General features: G+C 45.4%; 1 protein-coding gene across 1 annotated transcript in view; it reads right to left on the reverse strand.

Annotated features, from left to right (window-relative positions):
* CCDC187 (coiled-coil domain containing 187) overlaps nucleotides 1-19530 on the reverse strand; it is an 84303-nt gene that overhangs the window by 63210 nt on the left and 1563 nt on the right. The window contains exons 3-12 of the mRNA XM_050926954.1: nucleotides 19384-19427; nucleotides 16653-16746; nucleotides 14388-14457; nucleotides 12941-13566; nucleotides 10781-10900; nucleotides 9032-9130; nucleotides 3878-4039; nucleotides 2526-3265; nucleotides 2046-2140; nucleotides 93-754 (exon numbers count right to left, since the gene is read on the reverse strand). Of these exons, the coding sequence (XP_050782911.1) occupies nucleotides 93-754; nucleotides 2046-2140; nucleotides 2526-3265; nucleotides 3878-4039; nucleotides 9032-9130; nucleotides 10781-10900; nucleotides 12941-13566; nucleotides 14388-14457; nucleotides 16653-16746; nucleotides 19384-19427 (2712 nt within the window). The remainder of the gene's footprint in view (nucleotides 1-92; nucleotides 755-2045; nucleotides 2141-2525; nucleotides 3266-3877; nucleotides 4040-9031; nucleotides 9131-10780; nucleotides 10901-12940; nucleotides 13567-14387; nucleotides 14458-16652; nucleotides 16747-19383; nucleotides 19428-19530) is intronic.

Below are 19530 nucleotides of genomic sequence, written 5' to 3' on the forward strand. Positions count from 1 at the left end.
GCTGAGTGACTCACTCCTGTTTCATGCATTTGAAAACCTCCTGCAATGTTAATGTCGGTCACCCCGTTGCATCTTGTGTCACCATGCTCTACCTTTCCATACATCTTTCAGGGCTTTCCCATGCATCACCAAATTGGAACTCCACGGTAACTCCTCACCAACAGCGGCTGTGTCAGACTGTATCCACTCCTTCCTTTTCTGGGCTTCTGCTCCTTTGGGGCTACCCAAGTCGAGAGTGCTATCCTGTGCATGGTCTAACGAAATCCATACGCCATTAGGACTCTGAACACCCAGGAGTGTTTGTATGTTCATGGTCCTGTTTCCCTCACTTTTAGGTGTCTTGGGCTTTGACCGTAGAGAAGACCAATTGGGAGGTTCTAAAGGTAGATGTTCCTCTTCTCCATTGTCGTTAGAGTCTTGTAGCCTGCTTGTTCCCCTCAGTCTTTCAGTTGCCATCTCAATCCGCTCACCAAGCTCCCTGGCTAGGGAGTGAATGGCCTTCACTCTATCCTGTGTATTTCTGTACGGAGGGGGGCTGGAAGTGTCCTCAGAAGCTGAGGCCTTGAGGTCAGATTTTGCAGTTTTCAGTGGAAGGAAAAAGCTCTGGGGAGGCAAGTACTGAGCTGTAGGAGGGCTGACTGCCAAGTCTTTAAGGTTCAAAGGGCTGAGGAACCCACTTTCAGATGCCAGTGAAGAAGGAAAATCAAATGTCTCTGTTGCTTTAGGTGGCTGAGTTGTCTTTGGATGTAAGTCACTGTTTAAATACAAAGGGGGACCCACATCAGTTCAGGAAGTAAGATACAGTAACAGAATCAGGCTGATTTTTAGAGGAGACCAGACAGTGTCCAGACAAAGAGACCAGACACAGAATAAGGCAGCTCGTGAGACAGAAAGCGAGCGAGAGAGAGATTGGTGTTTATAGATTAGAAAATGCTTGACAAATTCAGGACTGAAGATGTAGAGTGAGCAGGGCCGGCTCCAGGCCACAGCGCGCCAAGCGCGTGCTTGGGGCAGCACACCGCGGGGGGCGCTCTGCCAGTTGCCAGGAGGGCGGCAGGCAGCTCCGGTGGACCAGCTCGGGTGCTGGTCCCGTGGCTTTGGTAGACCTGCCGCAGGTGTGTTTCTGCGGACGGTCCACTGGTCCCGTGGCTCCGGTGGACCTCCCACAGACATGCCTGCGGCAGCTCCACTGAAGCACGGGACCATCAGACCCTCTGCAGAAACGCCTGTGGGAGGTCCACCGGAGCCACGGGACCGGCGAGCGGCAGAGCACTCCCTGCGGCGTGCCGCCGTGCTTTGGGCGCCGAAATTGCTAGAGCCTGCCCTGAGAGTGATGTGCTAACATCTAGGACAGAGCTTCAGAGGCTTGTCTAGTAAATGCTGTAGTATTAAAGTCTTTAATAATATGAAGCATAAAACCAGGCTGAAATATTGGCCTATACTTAGTCTGAATGAAATTCTCATGCTGTGTTTATAACCCAGTCACTAATTATTCGAACCAACCCATGCACTGGGCAAAGTACCATCATGGTTGCACTGGGTTTGGTTTTTTCTACAAAACTCTAATTTGAAATGAAATATTCTTATAACAGAGATTAAGGCCAAACCTACCAGCAAAACAAATCACACCAGGGCTTTTCTGGGGAAGATCTCACAATGCTTTACAAGCAATAATTAGTCAGGCCTCACGACATCCCTGTGAAGTATCACTATCATCCTTTGACAGGCTGGTAAACTGAGGCACAGAGATAAGGTCATTTTCTCCCACAGACACATTAAGTTAGTTTCAGATCATGAAACCCAGGACTCCTGGCTCCCAGTGCCCTGCTTCAACCACTGCGCTTGCACTAGATGTGATGAGGAAGATTTTAATATGGGAACTGACAGTACCTGGTACGTCAGCCTCGAAGTCCTTTCTTGTTGCCGAGTAACCAGTGACCTTATTCATTACAGTTTAAAACAGACCACTTATGACAAATCTCCAGGACATGCTAGAGAAAGGGCTTAAGAGATGCACTTTTGTATCTCGATGGCTTATTTAATACCTGCTTCCCTGCTCCTCATTTCTCAATAAAGCACATGACGTTTTATGCACCCACTCCATAAAATTCCTTTCCAGGCTCCTTTTCATTGTCTGTTCCTGAAAGGAAAGAATAACAATTAATGTAATTGCTAAATAACTGTGGAACAATAAAATACTGCTTGGTCTTCACCCCCTCTAATAGCTGGCCTACATAATCAGATAAGAGTCTACTGCAGAGGCCAAGTAATTAAGCTACTCTTTCAGCTCAAGTACAGTAGTGGAAGCTTATGCTTTTGCACCTAAAGATCAAGGGTTCCAGCACCATCGATAACCCATGCAGCGATCATCGTCATTAGAACCTGAATTCCTATATTTGCCCAGATATGACTCAATTTATATAAACACTTAAAATTGCCTCCAAACACAGTACAGCGGAGCAGGATTTCATTTTTTTTTCACTCTATCACCATCCTTGTTCATTGATCTTCTTTTATGTACTTACTTGGGCAAGTTTATACTGAGAACCTTGTGTTGCAGGAACAGATCCCCTGTTTAAAGCCTGTGCCACCCCAGAACATGATTTCTTTGCAAAAGCTTCCTTCTGTTTCCTATATAACTCTTGCAATCTCTGAGCTCTTGTTTCTCTGGCCTGCTTTAAAGACTTTTTCTCTTCTAAGGTTTTCTTCTTTCTTTCCTCAACCTTTCTGTGCATAAATTCATGCACTTCTTCTGGGCTGTAGGCGTGGGCTTTCCCTACGTTTACCCTCTTCTTAATACTTTCCTTCTCAGACACTTTCTGTCCTGGGCTGTTTGAGCCCTTACTTCTTGGAAGAGATGCACTTTTTCCTCCATGACAATTTCTTAGCTCTATTCCAGCTTTCATTAAGGAGGACCTGGTCTTGTCTCTGCTGTAATCAGAGCGAGTGATGCTGCTGATTTCACTTGAAGGAGGATCGGTTTCTGGATATGGCTTTGAATCTTCTGCCTTTCCTGTTGTGGTATCTTTCTGTGGCTTTGTCCTTCTGTATTCCTCACAAGATTGGTTTTGCAAATGTAGATCCCTTAGTATTTGCTTTGCATCTCTGGTCAGTGCATTGCTGGCAATTTCAATGGAACTGCCGGGTGTAGTCTGACAGGTTTTATGAGGAGGGCTGTTCAGCATGTGATCACTTCTAGCAGGAACACCATTTTCTCTAGATCTTTGTTCCATTTGTGGGGTTGCTAAAAAATCTTTACCAGATTCTGCAAAAACATTTTAAAGCAACAGTTAGTTTATTACTTTGGGGATGTATCTTTTTCTGTATCAAACATGTCAGTCACAAAGCGTACTTTTTGCTAACAGTCTATGTTTGCATTTATAACTCTGGCTTTGCTGGGGCTTGTTACTTAGCAGTAAAACCTCAGCACAGGTTGAAAATCGCTGTAGGAGAGGGCTCTTTTTGACATTGCAGTGCTCAGCTATATGAATGATCTGTGGATTATGGACTTTCCATGTAAAAACAATTTAATACGCAAGAGCAGTTGCAGACACCTTATCAAAAGGCCCTTTAGATAAGAACTCCATCTAAGGTCTTGGGTCAAACACAATGACACCATCAACTGGCCACATCTCCGCAACCACTGTGGAGTCATTGTGCCAGCTAACTACCAACAGGTGATATTGTAACTGTTCCACGGGGTTGTTTAGTGGAGAACTGGGGAGTTGTAACCATTTTTTAACCTCAGACACTCATAATAACCTTGAAGAAACAGTTTCTAAAGGGGTGTTCAGCCACTATTTTTTTTCTTTACCAAAATAAAAGACCAGGATCTCTCCCCTTCTCCTTACAACCCAGAAGTTACAGGTAACTTTACCAGAGTCATTTTTAGGGTTCTGCTCTTCAGATGTGCTCCCCAGCTTTGTAAATTTAGGAGATGGACCAAGCAACTTTTTCACCAGCTTCTGACCTTCTCGCCATGCAGAAGCACCAATCAGTTTGGATCCTGGAAAACCAAACACAGATGTGGGTTTTCTTCCTTTAATAAAAAGGAGGGGGGGGGACTTGAAACTGACTTATGAGAAAGTTAAAGGGATCGCACTGGGGATGCTGGTGTGTGTAGAGGGGGTGGGAGGGATAACAGGTTCCAGTTAGAGCTAGTCAAAATTTTTCATCAACATTTTGAAGTTCATCAGGCTATAAAAAAATGTAAGGCCTCTCAAATTTTAGACCTACACTCCCTATTAGGGTCCATTTCCAGTGTGGCCTAGTGCCATCTTGTGAAGCCTGCAGGCACGTAAGAGGAAGTGGGCTAGAGAGAGACCTGGGGACTGACAGAGTTGAGCTGTTCTCCAGATACAAGATTGAATCCTATTTTTTTCATCATGTTCCTGTGACTGTTAAAAGCATTTTGCTGAAACTTGAGACTCCCTGAATTCTTGAGGATACTAGATAAAGAAAAGCTTGTGAGTTTCCCAAGCCATATCTATTGACAGGTGCAGCAAGGGCTTGGACACAATGGGCTGTAGAAGGTGTTGGGGAGGTTAACAGCGTGGCCACCTGTCCTGGCTTTCCCTGAGTGGGTGCTTTTTTGGGGGGCAGCTGTCTGGGGAAATTTGTAAGGGTGCTCAGTAGATGCTTCCAGCTGTCTAGTTGTAAGTTCTTAGGATCATCCCAGATGCCCCATTTTTTATACCTCAGAGGTGGGAACCATAGGTGTTTTAATGGGAACATAATTTTATTTTTGATTATTTCAACCTCACTAGAATAAACTGATTTATTTTTAAACAGGTAGGGATCAGCAGGATACAGTATAGAAGAATCAATGAGCCATACAGCATGAGAGGCAGTGTATAATGCAAAAATAAATGATACAGCATGAGGCACAAATGAATAATTCTTCCTTAATACATGGTGTCACATAATATACAACATTTATCAAAGTTTTACTTCATAATTTCAGATTATATTCATGGGATGCCAATACTCCCACTGGTATAATTATGTATTTATACCAAACACCTCATCAGCAGAGTGTGAAGCTGGCTAAACAGACATATTTTTTCCACATGCCAAAACCCCCTGAAGTTTTCCGTGGACAAAGGTTTTTAACAAGGTTATGAAGAGGTTTGAAAGGGACAATTCTGTTAAGGTGAAATAGACACTGGGCCAGATTTACAACTAGAAATGCAGATGGGTGCCAAGTTGCAAAAAGCTAAAGCATCCATGGATCCATGTGTGCTTTGAGCTGGGATGTGATTCCCGGCTGGAGGAGAACTGCTCCCACCAGCTCTGACCGAGTTAGTGTATTAAAAGTAGAGGACAGCTGCAATGGAGCAAGCAGGGAGAGAGGCTAGCCACCCTGGGTACATTTGACACCAGAGGCGTGTACTTGGGGCGGCTAGCCCCTTGTGCTGCCGCAGCTACAGTGAGTATTTCTCCTCGAGCTGGGAATCACATCCCTGCCCCATGTGTAGACATTCCCTAAGGGAGTTAGGCTCTAACTCCCACTAGCTTTCAGTGGGAAGCAGGAGGATCCTAGCTGCCTTTATAAATTCCACTAAACAAATCTGGCCTGTTATTAAAGCGACCTTTTGGGAGATTGGCTGGTTAAGGGTTTATACTAGGATATTCAGCTCTCCTGTTCAAATGTCAACTGCAAGATACTGGGCCAGCATAACTGGGCACAGCTCTATTGATTTCAATGGAGCTACGCCCATCTACACCAGCTGAACTTCTGGCCCTGTATCTGCAACATACACACTGCAACCCCTAGCGCCATTCTGCGGCATCGGGTTCACCGCTAACTCCTGGGCTCATCTTTGCTAGACAATTAGGTCATGTGAGAAAACAAATCTGCTTAACTAACATGACATTCAGCACAATGTCGCAGTCCATGGAGCTAGGGAGACAGGAAGAGCACAACCCACGGAATGACTGACATCACTTCCTGCAGCATCCTGTAGTTACTCTGGACGGCTCCAATCCAGTTACTGACCTGACCACCCAAAGTGGTACCTGCAAACTCTAGCAACAGCCAGGGGGTTGAGACTCATCGATATTTTGAATGAATCAACTTTCTGGCCTATTTCTCTGTATAGTTTAGCCATAATAGAAATGCAGGTGGTGGTTGTTAGTATGCAGTTTTAGAACTTAAATATCTGTTAGAGTTTCTCTAAATGCAACAGACAAAAACTAAAAAAGGCTCTAAGCACTTTTCCCTCCCCCAGGGCTGTCTAATTTCAATTAAATCTTTATTTTGTTTAATCCGCACAATTTTTAATAACTACAAAAACTTGTGTCAAAATTTGAGAACAGATTAAATCCCCGATGAACATGCCTGCCCAGAGGGAAACCATCTTAATTTAAATATTCTGCAATTTTTTTTGCTTTCTATGAACAGATGAATATTTTATAGCCATTGCGACTTAACTTTTTGTTAACTACAGCAAATTTATAATTCATCAAATTCCCAAGTACTTTGCCTCTGACTCCTGACCCCTCATTCATCTCTTCTTAGCCCTGCCCTGGCTTCTTCACTGACAGAAACTAATGGCCAATAAAGACATCCTGACACTAGCAGTTACATTGATGAATGTTTCATATAGAATGGTCTTATTATGACCCAGTCTCTGAGGAAGATCAAGCCATTTTTCAAGCAATCCATTAAAACAAAAAACCGAGGAAGAAGAAAATTATTTTATATTTCATGCATTTTAAATAGCACTTTGATAACAGAATGCACTATGCTGCTACATTCATAACCTCATCTGCATAGCATTAGATGGGGGGTCCTTTTGCTTTTTTTCTGAAGTCACATACTTTATACTCTTGATGGTGTTCAATACCTCTGCTTTAAATAATCTGCACATCCAGTACCCCTTGCTTGTTTCCTACAAAGTTTCATAGAATCCTAGAACTGTCAGGCTGGAAGAGACCTCCAGAAGTCATCAATTCCAGCCCCCTGAACTGTGGCAGGACCAAGTAAACCTAAACCATCCCAGACAGGGCTTTGTCCAGCTTGTTTTTAATGCTTGCAATGATGGGGAGTCCCTTGGAAACTTATTTCAGAGCTTAACTGTCCTTCTAGTTCTAACTAACCTAAATCTCTTTTGCTGCAGATTGAACCCATTATTTCTTGTCCTGCCCTATGTAGACATGGAGAACAATTGATCAATGTCCTCTTTATAATATATATAATACATGGGAAGACTGTTATCAGGTTGCCCCTCAGTCTTCTTTTCTTAAGACTTAAACACGCCCAGTTTTGTTAACCTTTCCTCATAGGTTTCCTCACAGGTCAGGTTTTCTAAAGCTTTTATCATTTTTGCTGCTTTCCTCTGGACTCTTTCCAAATTTCTTCCCATTCTTCCTAAATTGTCATGCCCAGAACTGGACACAAAACTTCAGCTGGGGCTTCACCAGTGCTGAGTAGAGCGGGACAGTTACTTCCCGTGTCTTACATACAACACTCCTGTGAATACACCCCAGCATTCTATTTGCCCTTTTTTTGCAGCTGCATCACACTGATGACTCATACTCAGTTTGTGGTTCACTGTCACCCCCAGATCCTTTTCAGCAGTACTACAATCAAGTACTACGAGTTTGAATGCAGCTGTTTCCAAACCAAAAGGGTGGCATTAAATGGGCAAAGTGGCTTGATCTCAACAATAAAATGTTGTACTTAGAAATAGCGATGAGGAGAGGTGTGGTGTGGTTATTAAGACTCCCACTTCTAACACTGACTTGCGGCAAGACAGTGGATAAATCATCCACTTTCTCTGTACCTCGGTTTCCCAGCCTGTAAAACAGGGGCGATGGGCCTTTGCACTTCTACAGCACCTTTGATTTAAGGACACCAAACACTTAACAAGCCCTAATAAAGTAAGACTCACAAATCCCTTTGGATGCAAAGTATTACTAAAAATGGCAAGGATTGTCCTATGGCCAGGACTGTCAACGGAGCATAAGAAAATGTAGTGCTCAGCCTCCCCAGGTGCCTTTGGAAAGCCCAGCCTATATTTATTGTCATCATAATACTTTGAAAGTCTATAGCAGCTTGTGCATAAGGGTCTCAAAGCATGTTGCAGCTAAACCTCTAAATACCCTTGTGAGGGTGTCCATACTGCAACTGTGCCACACTAGCACCAGAGTGCAGATGTTTCCTACGTCGACAGAAGGGGGTTTTTCCGCTGCTATAGTTGATCAATCATTCCAAGGCAGTAGCTAGGTCAACCGAATTCTTCCATAGACCTACCCATATTTACACTGGGGGTTAGGTCAACCTAACTACGGGGCTCTGGGTGTGACATTTTTCACAGCTCTGAGCACCGTAGATAGGTCAATCTAATTTTGAAGTGTATACCAGGCCTGACAGAATGTCACGCCTCACTTAAATACAGCCACTTCTAGGGTGCAGCAGAACAGCTGTTTTAACAGTGTGGCAACACAACAGTTTAGAAGAGAAAATAACTCACACCATACCCCACTGAAACCAGAGAAGGACTCTTGGGTAAGCAGAATGGAGTTGTGTGTGTCATAATTTGGCCACGGGTGTAACAAATATCCCTGCAAACCCTGGCATGGGATTTCAAAAGACTAGAACTGCTCCTAATATTTTACTTCTCAGCCCAAAGATGGCACCTCAGTAGCACAGTCCTGAGTCCAGTCTATCTACTAGACCACACGGCTTTCCTATCAACTGACCACTGAAGCTGAGACTTCTGCTTTTCTGCCAATTTATTTTATTGCTGTTATCTCATCCTCCCCCCACCAAATTTTCACCCCTGCCCTTAGATGACTGTTTTGGCCACCAGTTCCGTATGTCACTGCCTTTGTTACTTATCTACAGAGTGCCTTGGCCAATGGACCATGATCTTTGACTGTGGTTCCCAGGACTTCATGTGTATAATGTACAATATAAATAAACAACATGAGGTTTTGCCAGCTGGACATTTTCTTAAGCACCTTTGTCCATCTCTACCCTTTTAATCCCCGTCATTGTGTCAATCCAAATAATTTTCCTCTTTACCTTTCTCTTTCAGTGTTTTCTCAGGGACAGCACACTTGGATGAACTCTGTTCTTGCTTGTGCCTTTGACTTCTGCTTGTCATGCGTCTGTCTCTTTGGTCTTGACCCATCGGAAAAGACAGAAAAGACTGAGCTTAGAAATGCAATCAAATTGCAAACATGACGCCTTTTGCTGATATACCAAACACTGTGAAATTAGCATAGATAGGCTTTAGACAGTCAAATTAGTGGCAGGTTTCCACAAGCTGTCTTTTCATTGCCACCTGCATTCCTAAGGTTGTAACGATAACTAGCTGCCTTTCACTGTTTTATTGTGCCACGCTTTGTAGAAGAATGGTTCAGAATTAATGTAGTACCAAGTTGCAACGTTGAAAGCAAGATGGAGCCCGAACCAATTCACCCTGAAGAAAAAAGGAGTCTGTCCACTGATCCCTCCCAGGCATTTTTTTGGCATCACTTCACTTTCATCCTTCCTATTATTGAGGCCATCCTGCCTTTGGGCAAGGAGTAAGGACAGCCCTTTTGAACTTATTCATGACCGTCTGTAACTGGCTGGAGAGGCCTCCTGAGTGGTGAAAGCACCCCCTGCTTCTGAGCATGCTGCCAGACCAGAGGACAAAAGAAAGATCTCTGATCTAAACCTATGTCTTGTGCGTAGCCCTGGGTCCATGCTATGGCTTTGTGGCAGTGCAGGGACCCAGTCACTCACTGCCATTTTCCATGAATCTGTTTTTATAGAATTCTAGAGATGGAACTAAGGTCACCCTGGCTGTGGCTGGGTCCTCTGCCCCCAAGATTTCTTTTGCTTTATCTATCTATCTAAGGTACTTATATGATCTCTGTGATGGGGCTTAACCCCTTAGCCTGCAAGGCTAGTGAATACACCCAATTAGTCATGCTCTGCACCTGGGGAGGTGAGTAGCTAATTGGTTGCCAGGCAGAGCTAAGCCACAGTAAGTAGACTGAAGGAGTTCAGTTGAGAGGGGAGAGACTGCACAGGAGACTGGTTTCTCTAGCTGCAAGGAGCCCAGGCCTAGGGGACAGAGATAGATAATGGAAGCAGTGCACTACAGGGGCAGGGTAGGCTCCTGCCAGGGAAGCCCTGAGATGCAGGTTTTGCAAGTACAAGGAAGGACTTCAGTAGCTCAAAGGGGCAGAAGAATTATCCCGATTCATTTGGACTTGTTTGGGAGACCCCAGAAGGGGTTTGAGCTTTGTAACTTGGTCACCGGGCTGCGCCACAGAAGACCTGGAGTTAAAGGCAGGCAGGAAACACAAAAGATAGCGGCAATACCCCACACTGCTGCAAGGGGGTGCTCCAAGGGCGAGCATGTGCAACCACATCCCCCATGACTAGAGTGAGCACCTCACAGTGCTCTATGTATTTATCCTCGCAACACTCCTGTCAAGTAGGGCAGTGCTATTGTCCGTTGTACAGATGGGAAACTGAGGCACAGAGCGACTACATCACATAGGAATCTCTGATAGAGCAGAGAATTGAGCCCACATCATCTGAGTTCCAGGCTGGCACCCTAATCACTGGACCATCCTTCCTCTCTTCTTCAGCTACTCTAATTTTAAATGACCCAAGTAAGGAGGGTTCCACCCGTTTCTTTGGGAAGAGTATTACCTCTGACTAGTGGAAAGATTCTTTGCATATTCAGCCCAAATTTTCATTTGCAGAATTGATATCTCATGCATGCAAAATCCCCTTTAGCAAACAGTCCGTTGTGCTATTAGCTGCACTAACCTGGACTCGTGTTTTTATAATCCCCACTTTGTCTGGTGGTGGCCACTTCTTCAGATTCTGATATTCCAGTCTCCTCATCCACAGAAGAATGAGCAACCTTCAGTTTTACAGCACTAAAACCTAAACAAATGGAGAATTAAAAACAGTCACTCTACAGTGAGACACACAATGGCTGTTGGCCAATAACGATGTGTTCATGTAGTTAAAAGTAGATGCATGCTTATCAAAACCAATTCCAGCTCATATCTGACCTGGTCCTGGGGTGGCAATGTGGTTTCACGACTTAGTTTCAATCTCGCTTGGTCTTGTCAACAAGTGATTAAACTGTGTTTTAAACTATATCAGTCTGGACTGGTTTAAATTCTGTTTAATGCAGGCTCGGTAAAGATCCTGGGTTTGGCCCCTGTGTAGATTATGTTCCCAGCAGAGGGGGCAATTGGTGTCAGTTGCAGGGCTTGGTTTTTGTGATGCTGATACTTGTCTACAGATAACTGGACTGAGACCCAGCACTTCACTTCATGCTGGCCACTGAACAGCACCACTATGTAAACAGCTATATCTGGGAAAAGCTCTCTGGGAACACCAGTGACTGCCAGTGGGGCTGGGGCTCTAAATCCTATGAGAGTGCACAGGGATAATTGACCAAACTGAATTAATTGTTGGGTTGCATTAGCAATGGGGAAGCATTATTAGTGTATGAATAAGACTGGTTGACATGCTTAGTTTTATATTGTAGTTGTTTTTTTTCTCTCTCCCTTTGAGCCTGTCTTCTATATTCTGATGTAACCTCAATATTTCCCATCATCTGAAACAGCAGCCAGGCTGGCAGGCTAATCTAAACACACAAGCATCCTTGCTGCTGAGTCTGGGCCATCATTCATTTGCAGAAACCTGACATCTTAAATCACTCCAAAGCAGAGTGACAATTAACAGTGTACAACCCTCTAAGGCCAATCCCAGCTTTGCTGCTAAAATTTGCTTTCAGAACCATTCTAGTTCTGCTGAACAAGCCGTTACATCCTCAGTGGTGCATTCTGAACCGCACAGCTTCTGTTTTAACTCCTCTGTGATGCCCCCTCCACGCTGCTGTACTGCCAATTCTCACGCACAGCAGGAGTCTCTTTCCATGTGTATCTGACAAAGATTGATATCATTCACAGGGAACGCAGAGTGGATCCTCCATGCTGACAAGTCAAAAGAACAATAAAATGGACTGACTCTTCCTCTATTATTTCTTAGTAACACCTAGCTCACATCTAGCACTCATCATCCACAGATCTTAAAGTACTTCACACAGAAAGGCAGTATCATTATTCCCATTTTACAGACAGGGAAACTGAGGAGCAGAGAAATGACTTGTTCCAGGTCACCCAGCAAAGCAGTCACCCAGGAATAGAATCCAGGTCTTCTGAGTCCCTTTCCAGTGCTCTATCCACCAGGCCACCCAAAAGAGGCAACTACCTAAGCAAGTTCTCTTATGTCTACCTGCGAGCAAAGCTGTGAAACCCAAGGGCCAATGAGTCAGTGGTGGCCCTCCACTGTGTGAAGCTGGTGGAAGGACGATTCTGTTTTTGTGGGGGGAAAGAAGGAAACATTTTTGTGGTAGGTTCTTGATTTAAGTCCTGACTACTCTAAGCTACATAGAGTCTTGGGCATGTTGGAAAGTAAAGCTCACAGGTGGATTAATGGGCAGGTGGCCATTTCAGATGGTGAGGGGGCGGGGGGAAGGTATATAAAATGGAGTACATGAAGGTGTGATGCGGACAGGATGGGATGGTATGGAAGCCAGGGGGTTAATTATGCAGTTATCCTGAACAAATGCGGATAACACTAATGTCATTGCTCCTGGTCCATTTCTTGGATCCCTGTGCCTGTGAGGCCTGCAAACCTTCGTTACCAAGAGTCCAAAAGTGCAGGGCTCAAAGGGAGAGAGAAAAAACAACTGCAATATAAAACACCACCATGAATTGACCTTTTTGGTAACTATCCCCATTCTAAAGCCTGGCATCCTGGGCCCCACCCCCATTCCCAGGGCTAGAAACAAGTGCTGGGAAGGGGGAAGCTTCTATTCCAGCAGGTGCTGGGCCTTGCAGGCTGCCGGCCAGCACAGCAAGGGCCTCTTCTCAGGCAGCACCCAGTAGGCACTAGACTGGCACTGACCTCTGTAAACTGGGGCTGGAGGAGCAAAGGCCACTTTGCGAACCTTCCTCTTCAGGGGCCCTACATGCAGCAGTTCCCTGGCGTAGCTGGCACTGGGCTGCTTCGCTTCCTGAGCCAGGCGTTGGTGTCGCTGCTTCTGCTCCCGAATTCTCTCTCTGAGCCGCTCTAGCTTGTTGTCGGGTGATCTGTTCAGTCCCTGCTGCTTCTGAGCACTGGGACTATTGCAGGGAAAAAGGGGGCACATGGCAGGCAGGGCTGATGGGCACAGGGGAGTGTGGCTGCAGACTGCACAGGGGGCAGCTCGCTTGCTGTCCTCAGGGGAAGAGGGCAGATGCTGTGGAGAGCGAGGAGCTCCCTCCATCTGTCCTGTGGGGCTCTTCTTCTCTGTGTTTACCTGGTCACTAAAACTGCCCCTCGTCCCCAGTATGCTTAGAGTCTCTGGAGCAGACTGAGTGCCAGCTGCAGCTCTGCCGCCTTGGACGTCCATTCTGCCAGGGCTGCATGTTGAAGAGGTTGGCTCCCTGCTGCAAGGCAGATGCATCATTCTCGCTGACTCATTCCTCACAGCCTGGCTCTCAAAGGACCGGTTCTCTGGCCAAGCAGGAGAAACACTTGCACAATTTCCCCTGTTTAGAGAGAAGAAAAAGAGCCTGAATGCACCAAACTCTGGGGAACTGAATGTTCAAGCTGCTAATTACGTTTCTTACTTCAACACTAATTTGAGCTTCTACCACCCCCTCCAGTGGGGGACCTCAGAGCCTCACAATAATCCTCATTCATCCATATAACAGAGGGGGAAACTGAGGCACAGCAGATCAGGGACTTGCCCCAGATCACACAGCAAGTTTGTGGCAGAGCCAGTAATAGACTCTCAGAGGTCACTGCTGTGACCTCTTGGCAACACTCACTCTCTTCATGGTGACAACAGAGAGAATACCCAGTCCACCTAACCCAGTGCACAAATCCCTACCACTTGAGAAAAAGGGGAATTTCCCCATTAGCTATGAGCAGTGTTGGGTCTCTGACACACTGAACAGTTATGGCTCCTTCCAGAAAAAGGCAGTTGTGCATATCTATCGCTAAGTTCAATACTTGCAAATCAAAGAAAGCAAGGAGCAGTGCGAGAATCTACCCTCCCCTCCCCCCCCAAAAAAGGCAGAGGAGGGTGGGATTATTATAAACCAGAGTTACATTATTCAGGTAGGCTCGTCAGGAAGATGCACTAGTAAATCAGCACGGTGGCTCAGCATACCACTGGCCTTGCTGGTGAGATTTCCTAGGGTGAAACAATTTAGTAGCTTTAAAAAAAAAAAAAAAACCTAAAGTTTTGAGCTTAAGAGACTTTTGCTCCTTACAGGTGTCTGCATCCAAGGGCCTGAATGCACTTTCAAAATCTGTATTAATTAGCCACACCCAGCCCAAGAAGCAGATATTGGGTGTAACTTACCTGCAGGATAGACAGCTCTCCTCAGTCTTGATTTCAACTGAAACGGGTTCCTCTTGGTCTCTGTTACTTTCTATAGCATAACACAACCAAATCAATGGGAGTCTGAGGATTTTCTTGAATTAATATTTAAGTTTGGCTGAACAGAGCACAACAAGCTTTAGTGAGAGCTCTGTCAAAACCAGATCTGGCCCTTTAAACACACCAATACAGTTTCATCCGTGAGGAATAGACAGTTACAAATCCCTGGAATGGGTGAGTCTCGACTTGGCGCAGCCTTTGGTTCTGGACAGGGCTCTTTCTGGCTTTGCTCTTTGGTGTTTTGGCAAATAATGGCCTCAGTATCTCCCCTGCACTGCTCAGAACATTGTTGCAGTGTTGGTAGAACTTGGTGTGTGGGTGTTAACTCTTTCCAGGATCAAAACGAGGGTGAAATGCTGAATCCCTGAGATAGATGGTGGGCGCGGTGGGGTGGGAGTGGGAAAGCGTGCATCACTGCTCATTGTTTGTACCATAATAGTGCTCAGGGACCCCATTCTCAGAGGAGAGCCTCACTGTGCCAGGCACTGTACAAACATGAAACTAAAAGGGCTCCACAGAGCACATAGAGTCTCCTTCTTTTACAGCTCCTGCACCATGGCACGGCAGCGGTATACCCCTTACACACAGAGTGTAGCACTGGCAGCAGCCCGAAGGAACCCACTCAGGGTCCTGCCATCATAACAGAGGGGCTGCAAGGCCAAATCTGAGTGTGCACGCTGGGCAGTGGGGTGGCTGGCGCTTCTGCTCCTAGCCGCTGCTGTGGTGACAGCTTCTGCTTCAGGGCTCCCCCTAGAGCCCTGCTGGGCCTTGCCCCACTTCCAGCAGCTTGTGTCCCCTCTGATGGAGGGAGAGTGACACAGCACCTGGGCAGGCCGAGCTCAAAGGCAGGATCTGAGCATGGGGCGGACTTGGCGGGCGAGGCCCTGGGGCCAGCGGCTGCAGCAGGGATGGCTGTACAGGGATTAATGATGCATACTATGGGAAAGATCTCTGGGGTCGCCTCCGCTCCTGCATGGCAGCTGGGCAGGGCTCTGGTCTAGGGTTCAGCAAAGGAGGGCAGCTAATACACCCCAAAGTGTTCCCCAGCCCCAAGCCACACAGGGCCTGAGAATTAGCTCACTGGAGTGTACGGAAAGGCGCCAATTGGGTTCACTGGGTTTTGATTCAGGAATATAATCTGTTGTTTGTAGGGAACGTTTGTGCCCCTAGTTCACTCTCCTTACCCGTCCTTACTGAGCCTTTCCTTGGGGGCTTTCTCAGTCCTCTAGATCAGTGCAGAGGGGCCCTTGTGGAGCCCATTGACATCAGCAGGACTCTGTGTGGAGTAGAGTCTGTCCGCGTAGAGCCAAATGCACCTGGGCCTTAGGGAGGAGGACTGTCATTGTTTCAATGGAGCGTGCATCTTGCCCTCCATTGCTGTCACAGTGTGTTCAATGAACTTCTAGGCTTTAATGCTGCAGCCAGTGATGGAAAGTCTCAGAACCTTGGTGTTAGTTAAACCCAAGGACTGAATTTGAATCCTCATTTCCCCTGTCTAATGGTAACTCTTGCTGGAAAAGAAAGGAAATTCCTCCTCAAAAGCAGTCAGCAAGGCAAAGCATCCATTCCCTTGTAAAAGATCGGCTCCATAAGCCTCTCTTGCTTTTCCCATTAACAAGACAAGAGCCTAGGAATTAAGCTGTCACCTTGAGAATGGCGCAGTGCCCTGGTGCTTGGGGAAGAAATAGCATCCATAAATACAGGAGAGTCATCAGCTTCAATGTTTTGCTGCCAATAAACTCACAGTTGTGAATGTGAAAATAAAACCAACAAACTGAGTTCTTGTCACTTGGTTTCCATCAGTGACCTGGTGAAACTCCCTGCTTCCTTCCTTAGCCTCTTTTGGCTTTTAGAGAATTATTGTAAAGACTATCTTTGTTGCAATAAAAGTGTGTATTGACACAGAGATAACTGTCCTGCTGTAAAATCCTAATGGAGACAAGTCACGGGTAGTTTTTATCTCGATATCGCTGTTTGAGATTAACACCATACCGCCCGCCTGTGCCTTACCTCCACAGACTCCCTGCACCTTACATCCACTGGGATTTCACCTCCTTAGCTACAGCCCCCCTCCAGTGAGTTCTTTCTCATTAAGAGCAGTGTAGCTTTCCCCTTTGTTTTCCCCTCCTGCTGCAGACAATCAGCCAATCAATCCCAGTATTGTTTCTCCAGTAAATCAGAACTCACCGGGACTCCTTTCGCATTGTAGCTTTCTTCTGGCTTTCTGAGCTTTGGCATAATTCCAATTTTCATGGTCAAATTTGTTTTCAATCCTCTGTAACTGTAAAAAGGCAAATTTCCTTTTCAAAAGGGACATAGGCTGTATTTCTCTGGTAGCCTTTTGCTGGCATATTTTGCTTCTCTGATTAATTTTTTCCTCCCAGCTACTCTGTGTGTAAACACTGGCATGTCTAGGCATGTTACTTTTGGTATTTTCTACAGTTGGAAGGAATGCAGTTGACTGGAAAGATAAGAGACAGAAACACCTCTCTCCATTATCTACACTGGTAGGCCTTAAAGTTAACGTTAAAATTATCTAATACGTAGGTTAAGGAAAGTGTGTGTCTACATCTGGGTATAATGCTAAACCAAGTTCTAATCTGGTTTAGGAATGTGTGAATCAGGAATAGCGCTATGGCAGCCAAAAGAGTAAACACACCAATGGCCTGATGAAACACATCCTAGAATACTCAAGGAGTTAATAGAGGAGGTAGCTGAGCCTCTAGCTATTATCTTTGGAAAATCATGGGAGACAGGATTGATTCCAGAAGACTGGAAAAGGGCAAATATAGTACCCATCTATAAACAGAGAAATAAAAACAAACCAGGAAACTACAGACCAGTTAGTTTAACTTCTGCACCAAGGAAGATAATGGAGCAAGTAATTAAAGAAATCATCTGCAAACACTTGGAAGGTGGTAAGGTGATAGGGAATAGCCAGCATGGATTTGTAAAGAACAAATCATGTCAAACCAATCCGATAGCTTTCTTTGATAGGATAATGAGTCTTGTGGATAAGGGAGAAGCAGTAGATGTGGTATACCTAGACTTCAGTAAGGCATTTGATATGGTATCACATGATATTCTTATCAATAAACTAGGCAAATACGACTTAGATGGGGCTACTATAAGGTGGGTGGATAACCGTACTCAGAGAGTAGTTATTAATGGTTCCCAATCCTGCTGGAAAGGTATAACAAGTGGGGTTCCTCAGGGGTCTGTTTTGGGACTGGCTCTGTTCAATATCTTCATCAACGGTGTAGATATTGGCATAGAAAGTATGCTTATTAAGTTTGCAGATGATACCAAACTGAGAGGGATTGCAACTGCTTTGGAGGGTACGGTCATAATTCAAAACGATCTGGACAAATTGGAGAAATGGTCTGAGGTAAACAGGATGAAGTTTAATAAAGACAAATGCAAAGTGCTCCACTTAGGAAGGAACAATCAGTTTCACTCATACAGAATGGGAAGAGACTGTCTAGGAAGGAGTACGGCAGAAAGGGCTCTAGGGGTTATAATGGACCATAAGCTAAATATGAGTCAACAGTGTGATACTGTTGCAAAAAAAGCAAACATGATTCTGGGATGCATTAACAGGTGTGTTGTAAACAAGACACGAGAAGTCATTCTTCTGCTCTACTCTGCGCTGGTTAGGACTCAATTGGAATATTGTGTCCAGTTCTGGGCACCGTATTTCAAGAAAGATGTGGAGAAATTGGAGAGGGTCCAGAGAAGAGCAACAAGAATGACTAAAGGTCTAGAGAACATGAAGGAAGGCTGAAAGAATTGGGTTTGTTTAGTTTGGAAAAGAGAAGACTGAGAGGGGACATGATAGCAGTTTTCAGGTATCTAAAAGGGTGTCATCAGGAAGAGGGAGAAAACTTGTTCACCTTAGCCTCTAACGATAGAACAAGAAGCAATGGGCTTAAACTGCAGCAAGGGAGATTTAGATTGGACATTAGGAAAAAGTTCTTAACTGTCAGGGTGATTAAACACTGGAATAAACTGCCTAGGGAAGTTGTAGAATCTCCATCTCTGAAGATATTTAAGAGTAGGTTAGATAAATGTCTATCAGGGATGGTCTAGACAGTATTTGGTCCTGCCATGAGGGCAGGGGACTGGACTCAATGACCTCTTGAGGTCCCTTCCAGCCCTAGAATCTATGAATCTATGATACCAGTGATCCTGCAAACATGTATCCAGATGCATAACTTTACCCAGGCGAGAGTAGTCTCAGAGAAGTCAGCTTTCAGAGGGGTAGTCGTGTTAGTCTGTATCAGCATCTGATGAAGTGGTTTCTAGCCCACAAAAGCTTAGGCCCAAATAAATTTGTTAGCCTCGAAAGTGCCACAAGGACTCCTCACTGTTTTTTCAGAGAAGTCAATGGCACTAGAGATAAACATACGCAGAAGTGTGTGCAGGATCTGGGCCTAACCTGTTAAGATCATGCTTCACTATTGCTAGAGACGAGTCAGGTTGCCAAACCTCCAGGATTGCCCTGGAGTCTCCAGGAATTAAAGATTAATCTTTAATTAAAGAGTAGGTCATGTGATGAAACCTCCAGGAACACATCCAGCCAAAACTGGCAACCCTAGCAGGTGACCTGTACCTGCCGATAGTGCGGGAGCAGAGTGAGGGCAGCGGCTTCAGCAGATGTTACTGAGCATGCTCAGGACACACCAAGCAGCAATTCGGGGTGGGGGGGCACATGACCCATATGCATGCACTCACTCTCCCCCACACATCGCCTCTGATTATTACTATAATAGCAAAAGAGGACAGAGCTGGAGATACAGGGTGAAAGCCCAGCCTCGGTGAAGTCAGTGGCATCAGGATTTCAGCCATCATTTAGGCAAAACTTCATGTAACCAGAGGCACTTTCCTTAAGAGTCAGAGTGCTACAAACCTCACTTACCACTTCCTTGGCTTTGTGAAGACTCTTCCATGCCAAGGCCACATCTGGGGAAAGAATAAAGATGCCAGTGATGTGACAGCACACAGAAACACCTGCCCTTAAAAGAGCTTGTCTCCCCTCAAGTACAGTTTATGACTGACTGTTGCA

The sequence above is a fragment of the Gopherus flavomarginatus genome, chromosome 17, assembly GCF_025201925.1.
Source record: "Gopherus flavomarginatus isolate rGopFla2 chromosome 17, rGopFla2.mat.asm, whole genome shotgun sequence".
In the NCBI taxonomy this organism is placed as follows: Eukaryota; Metazoa; Chordata; order Testudines; family Testudinidae; genus Gopherus; species Gopherus flavomarginatus.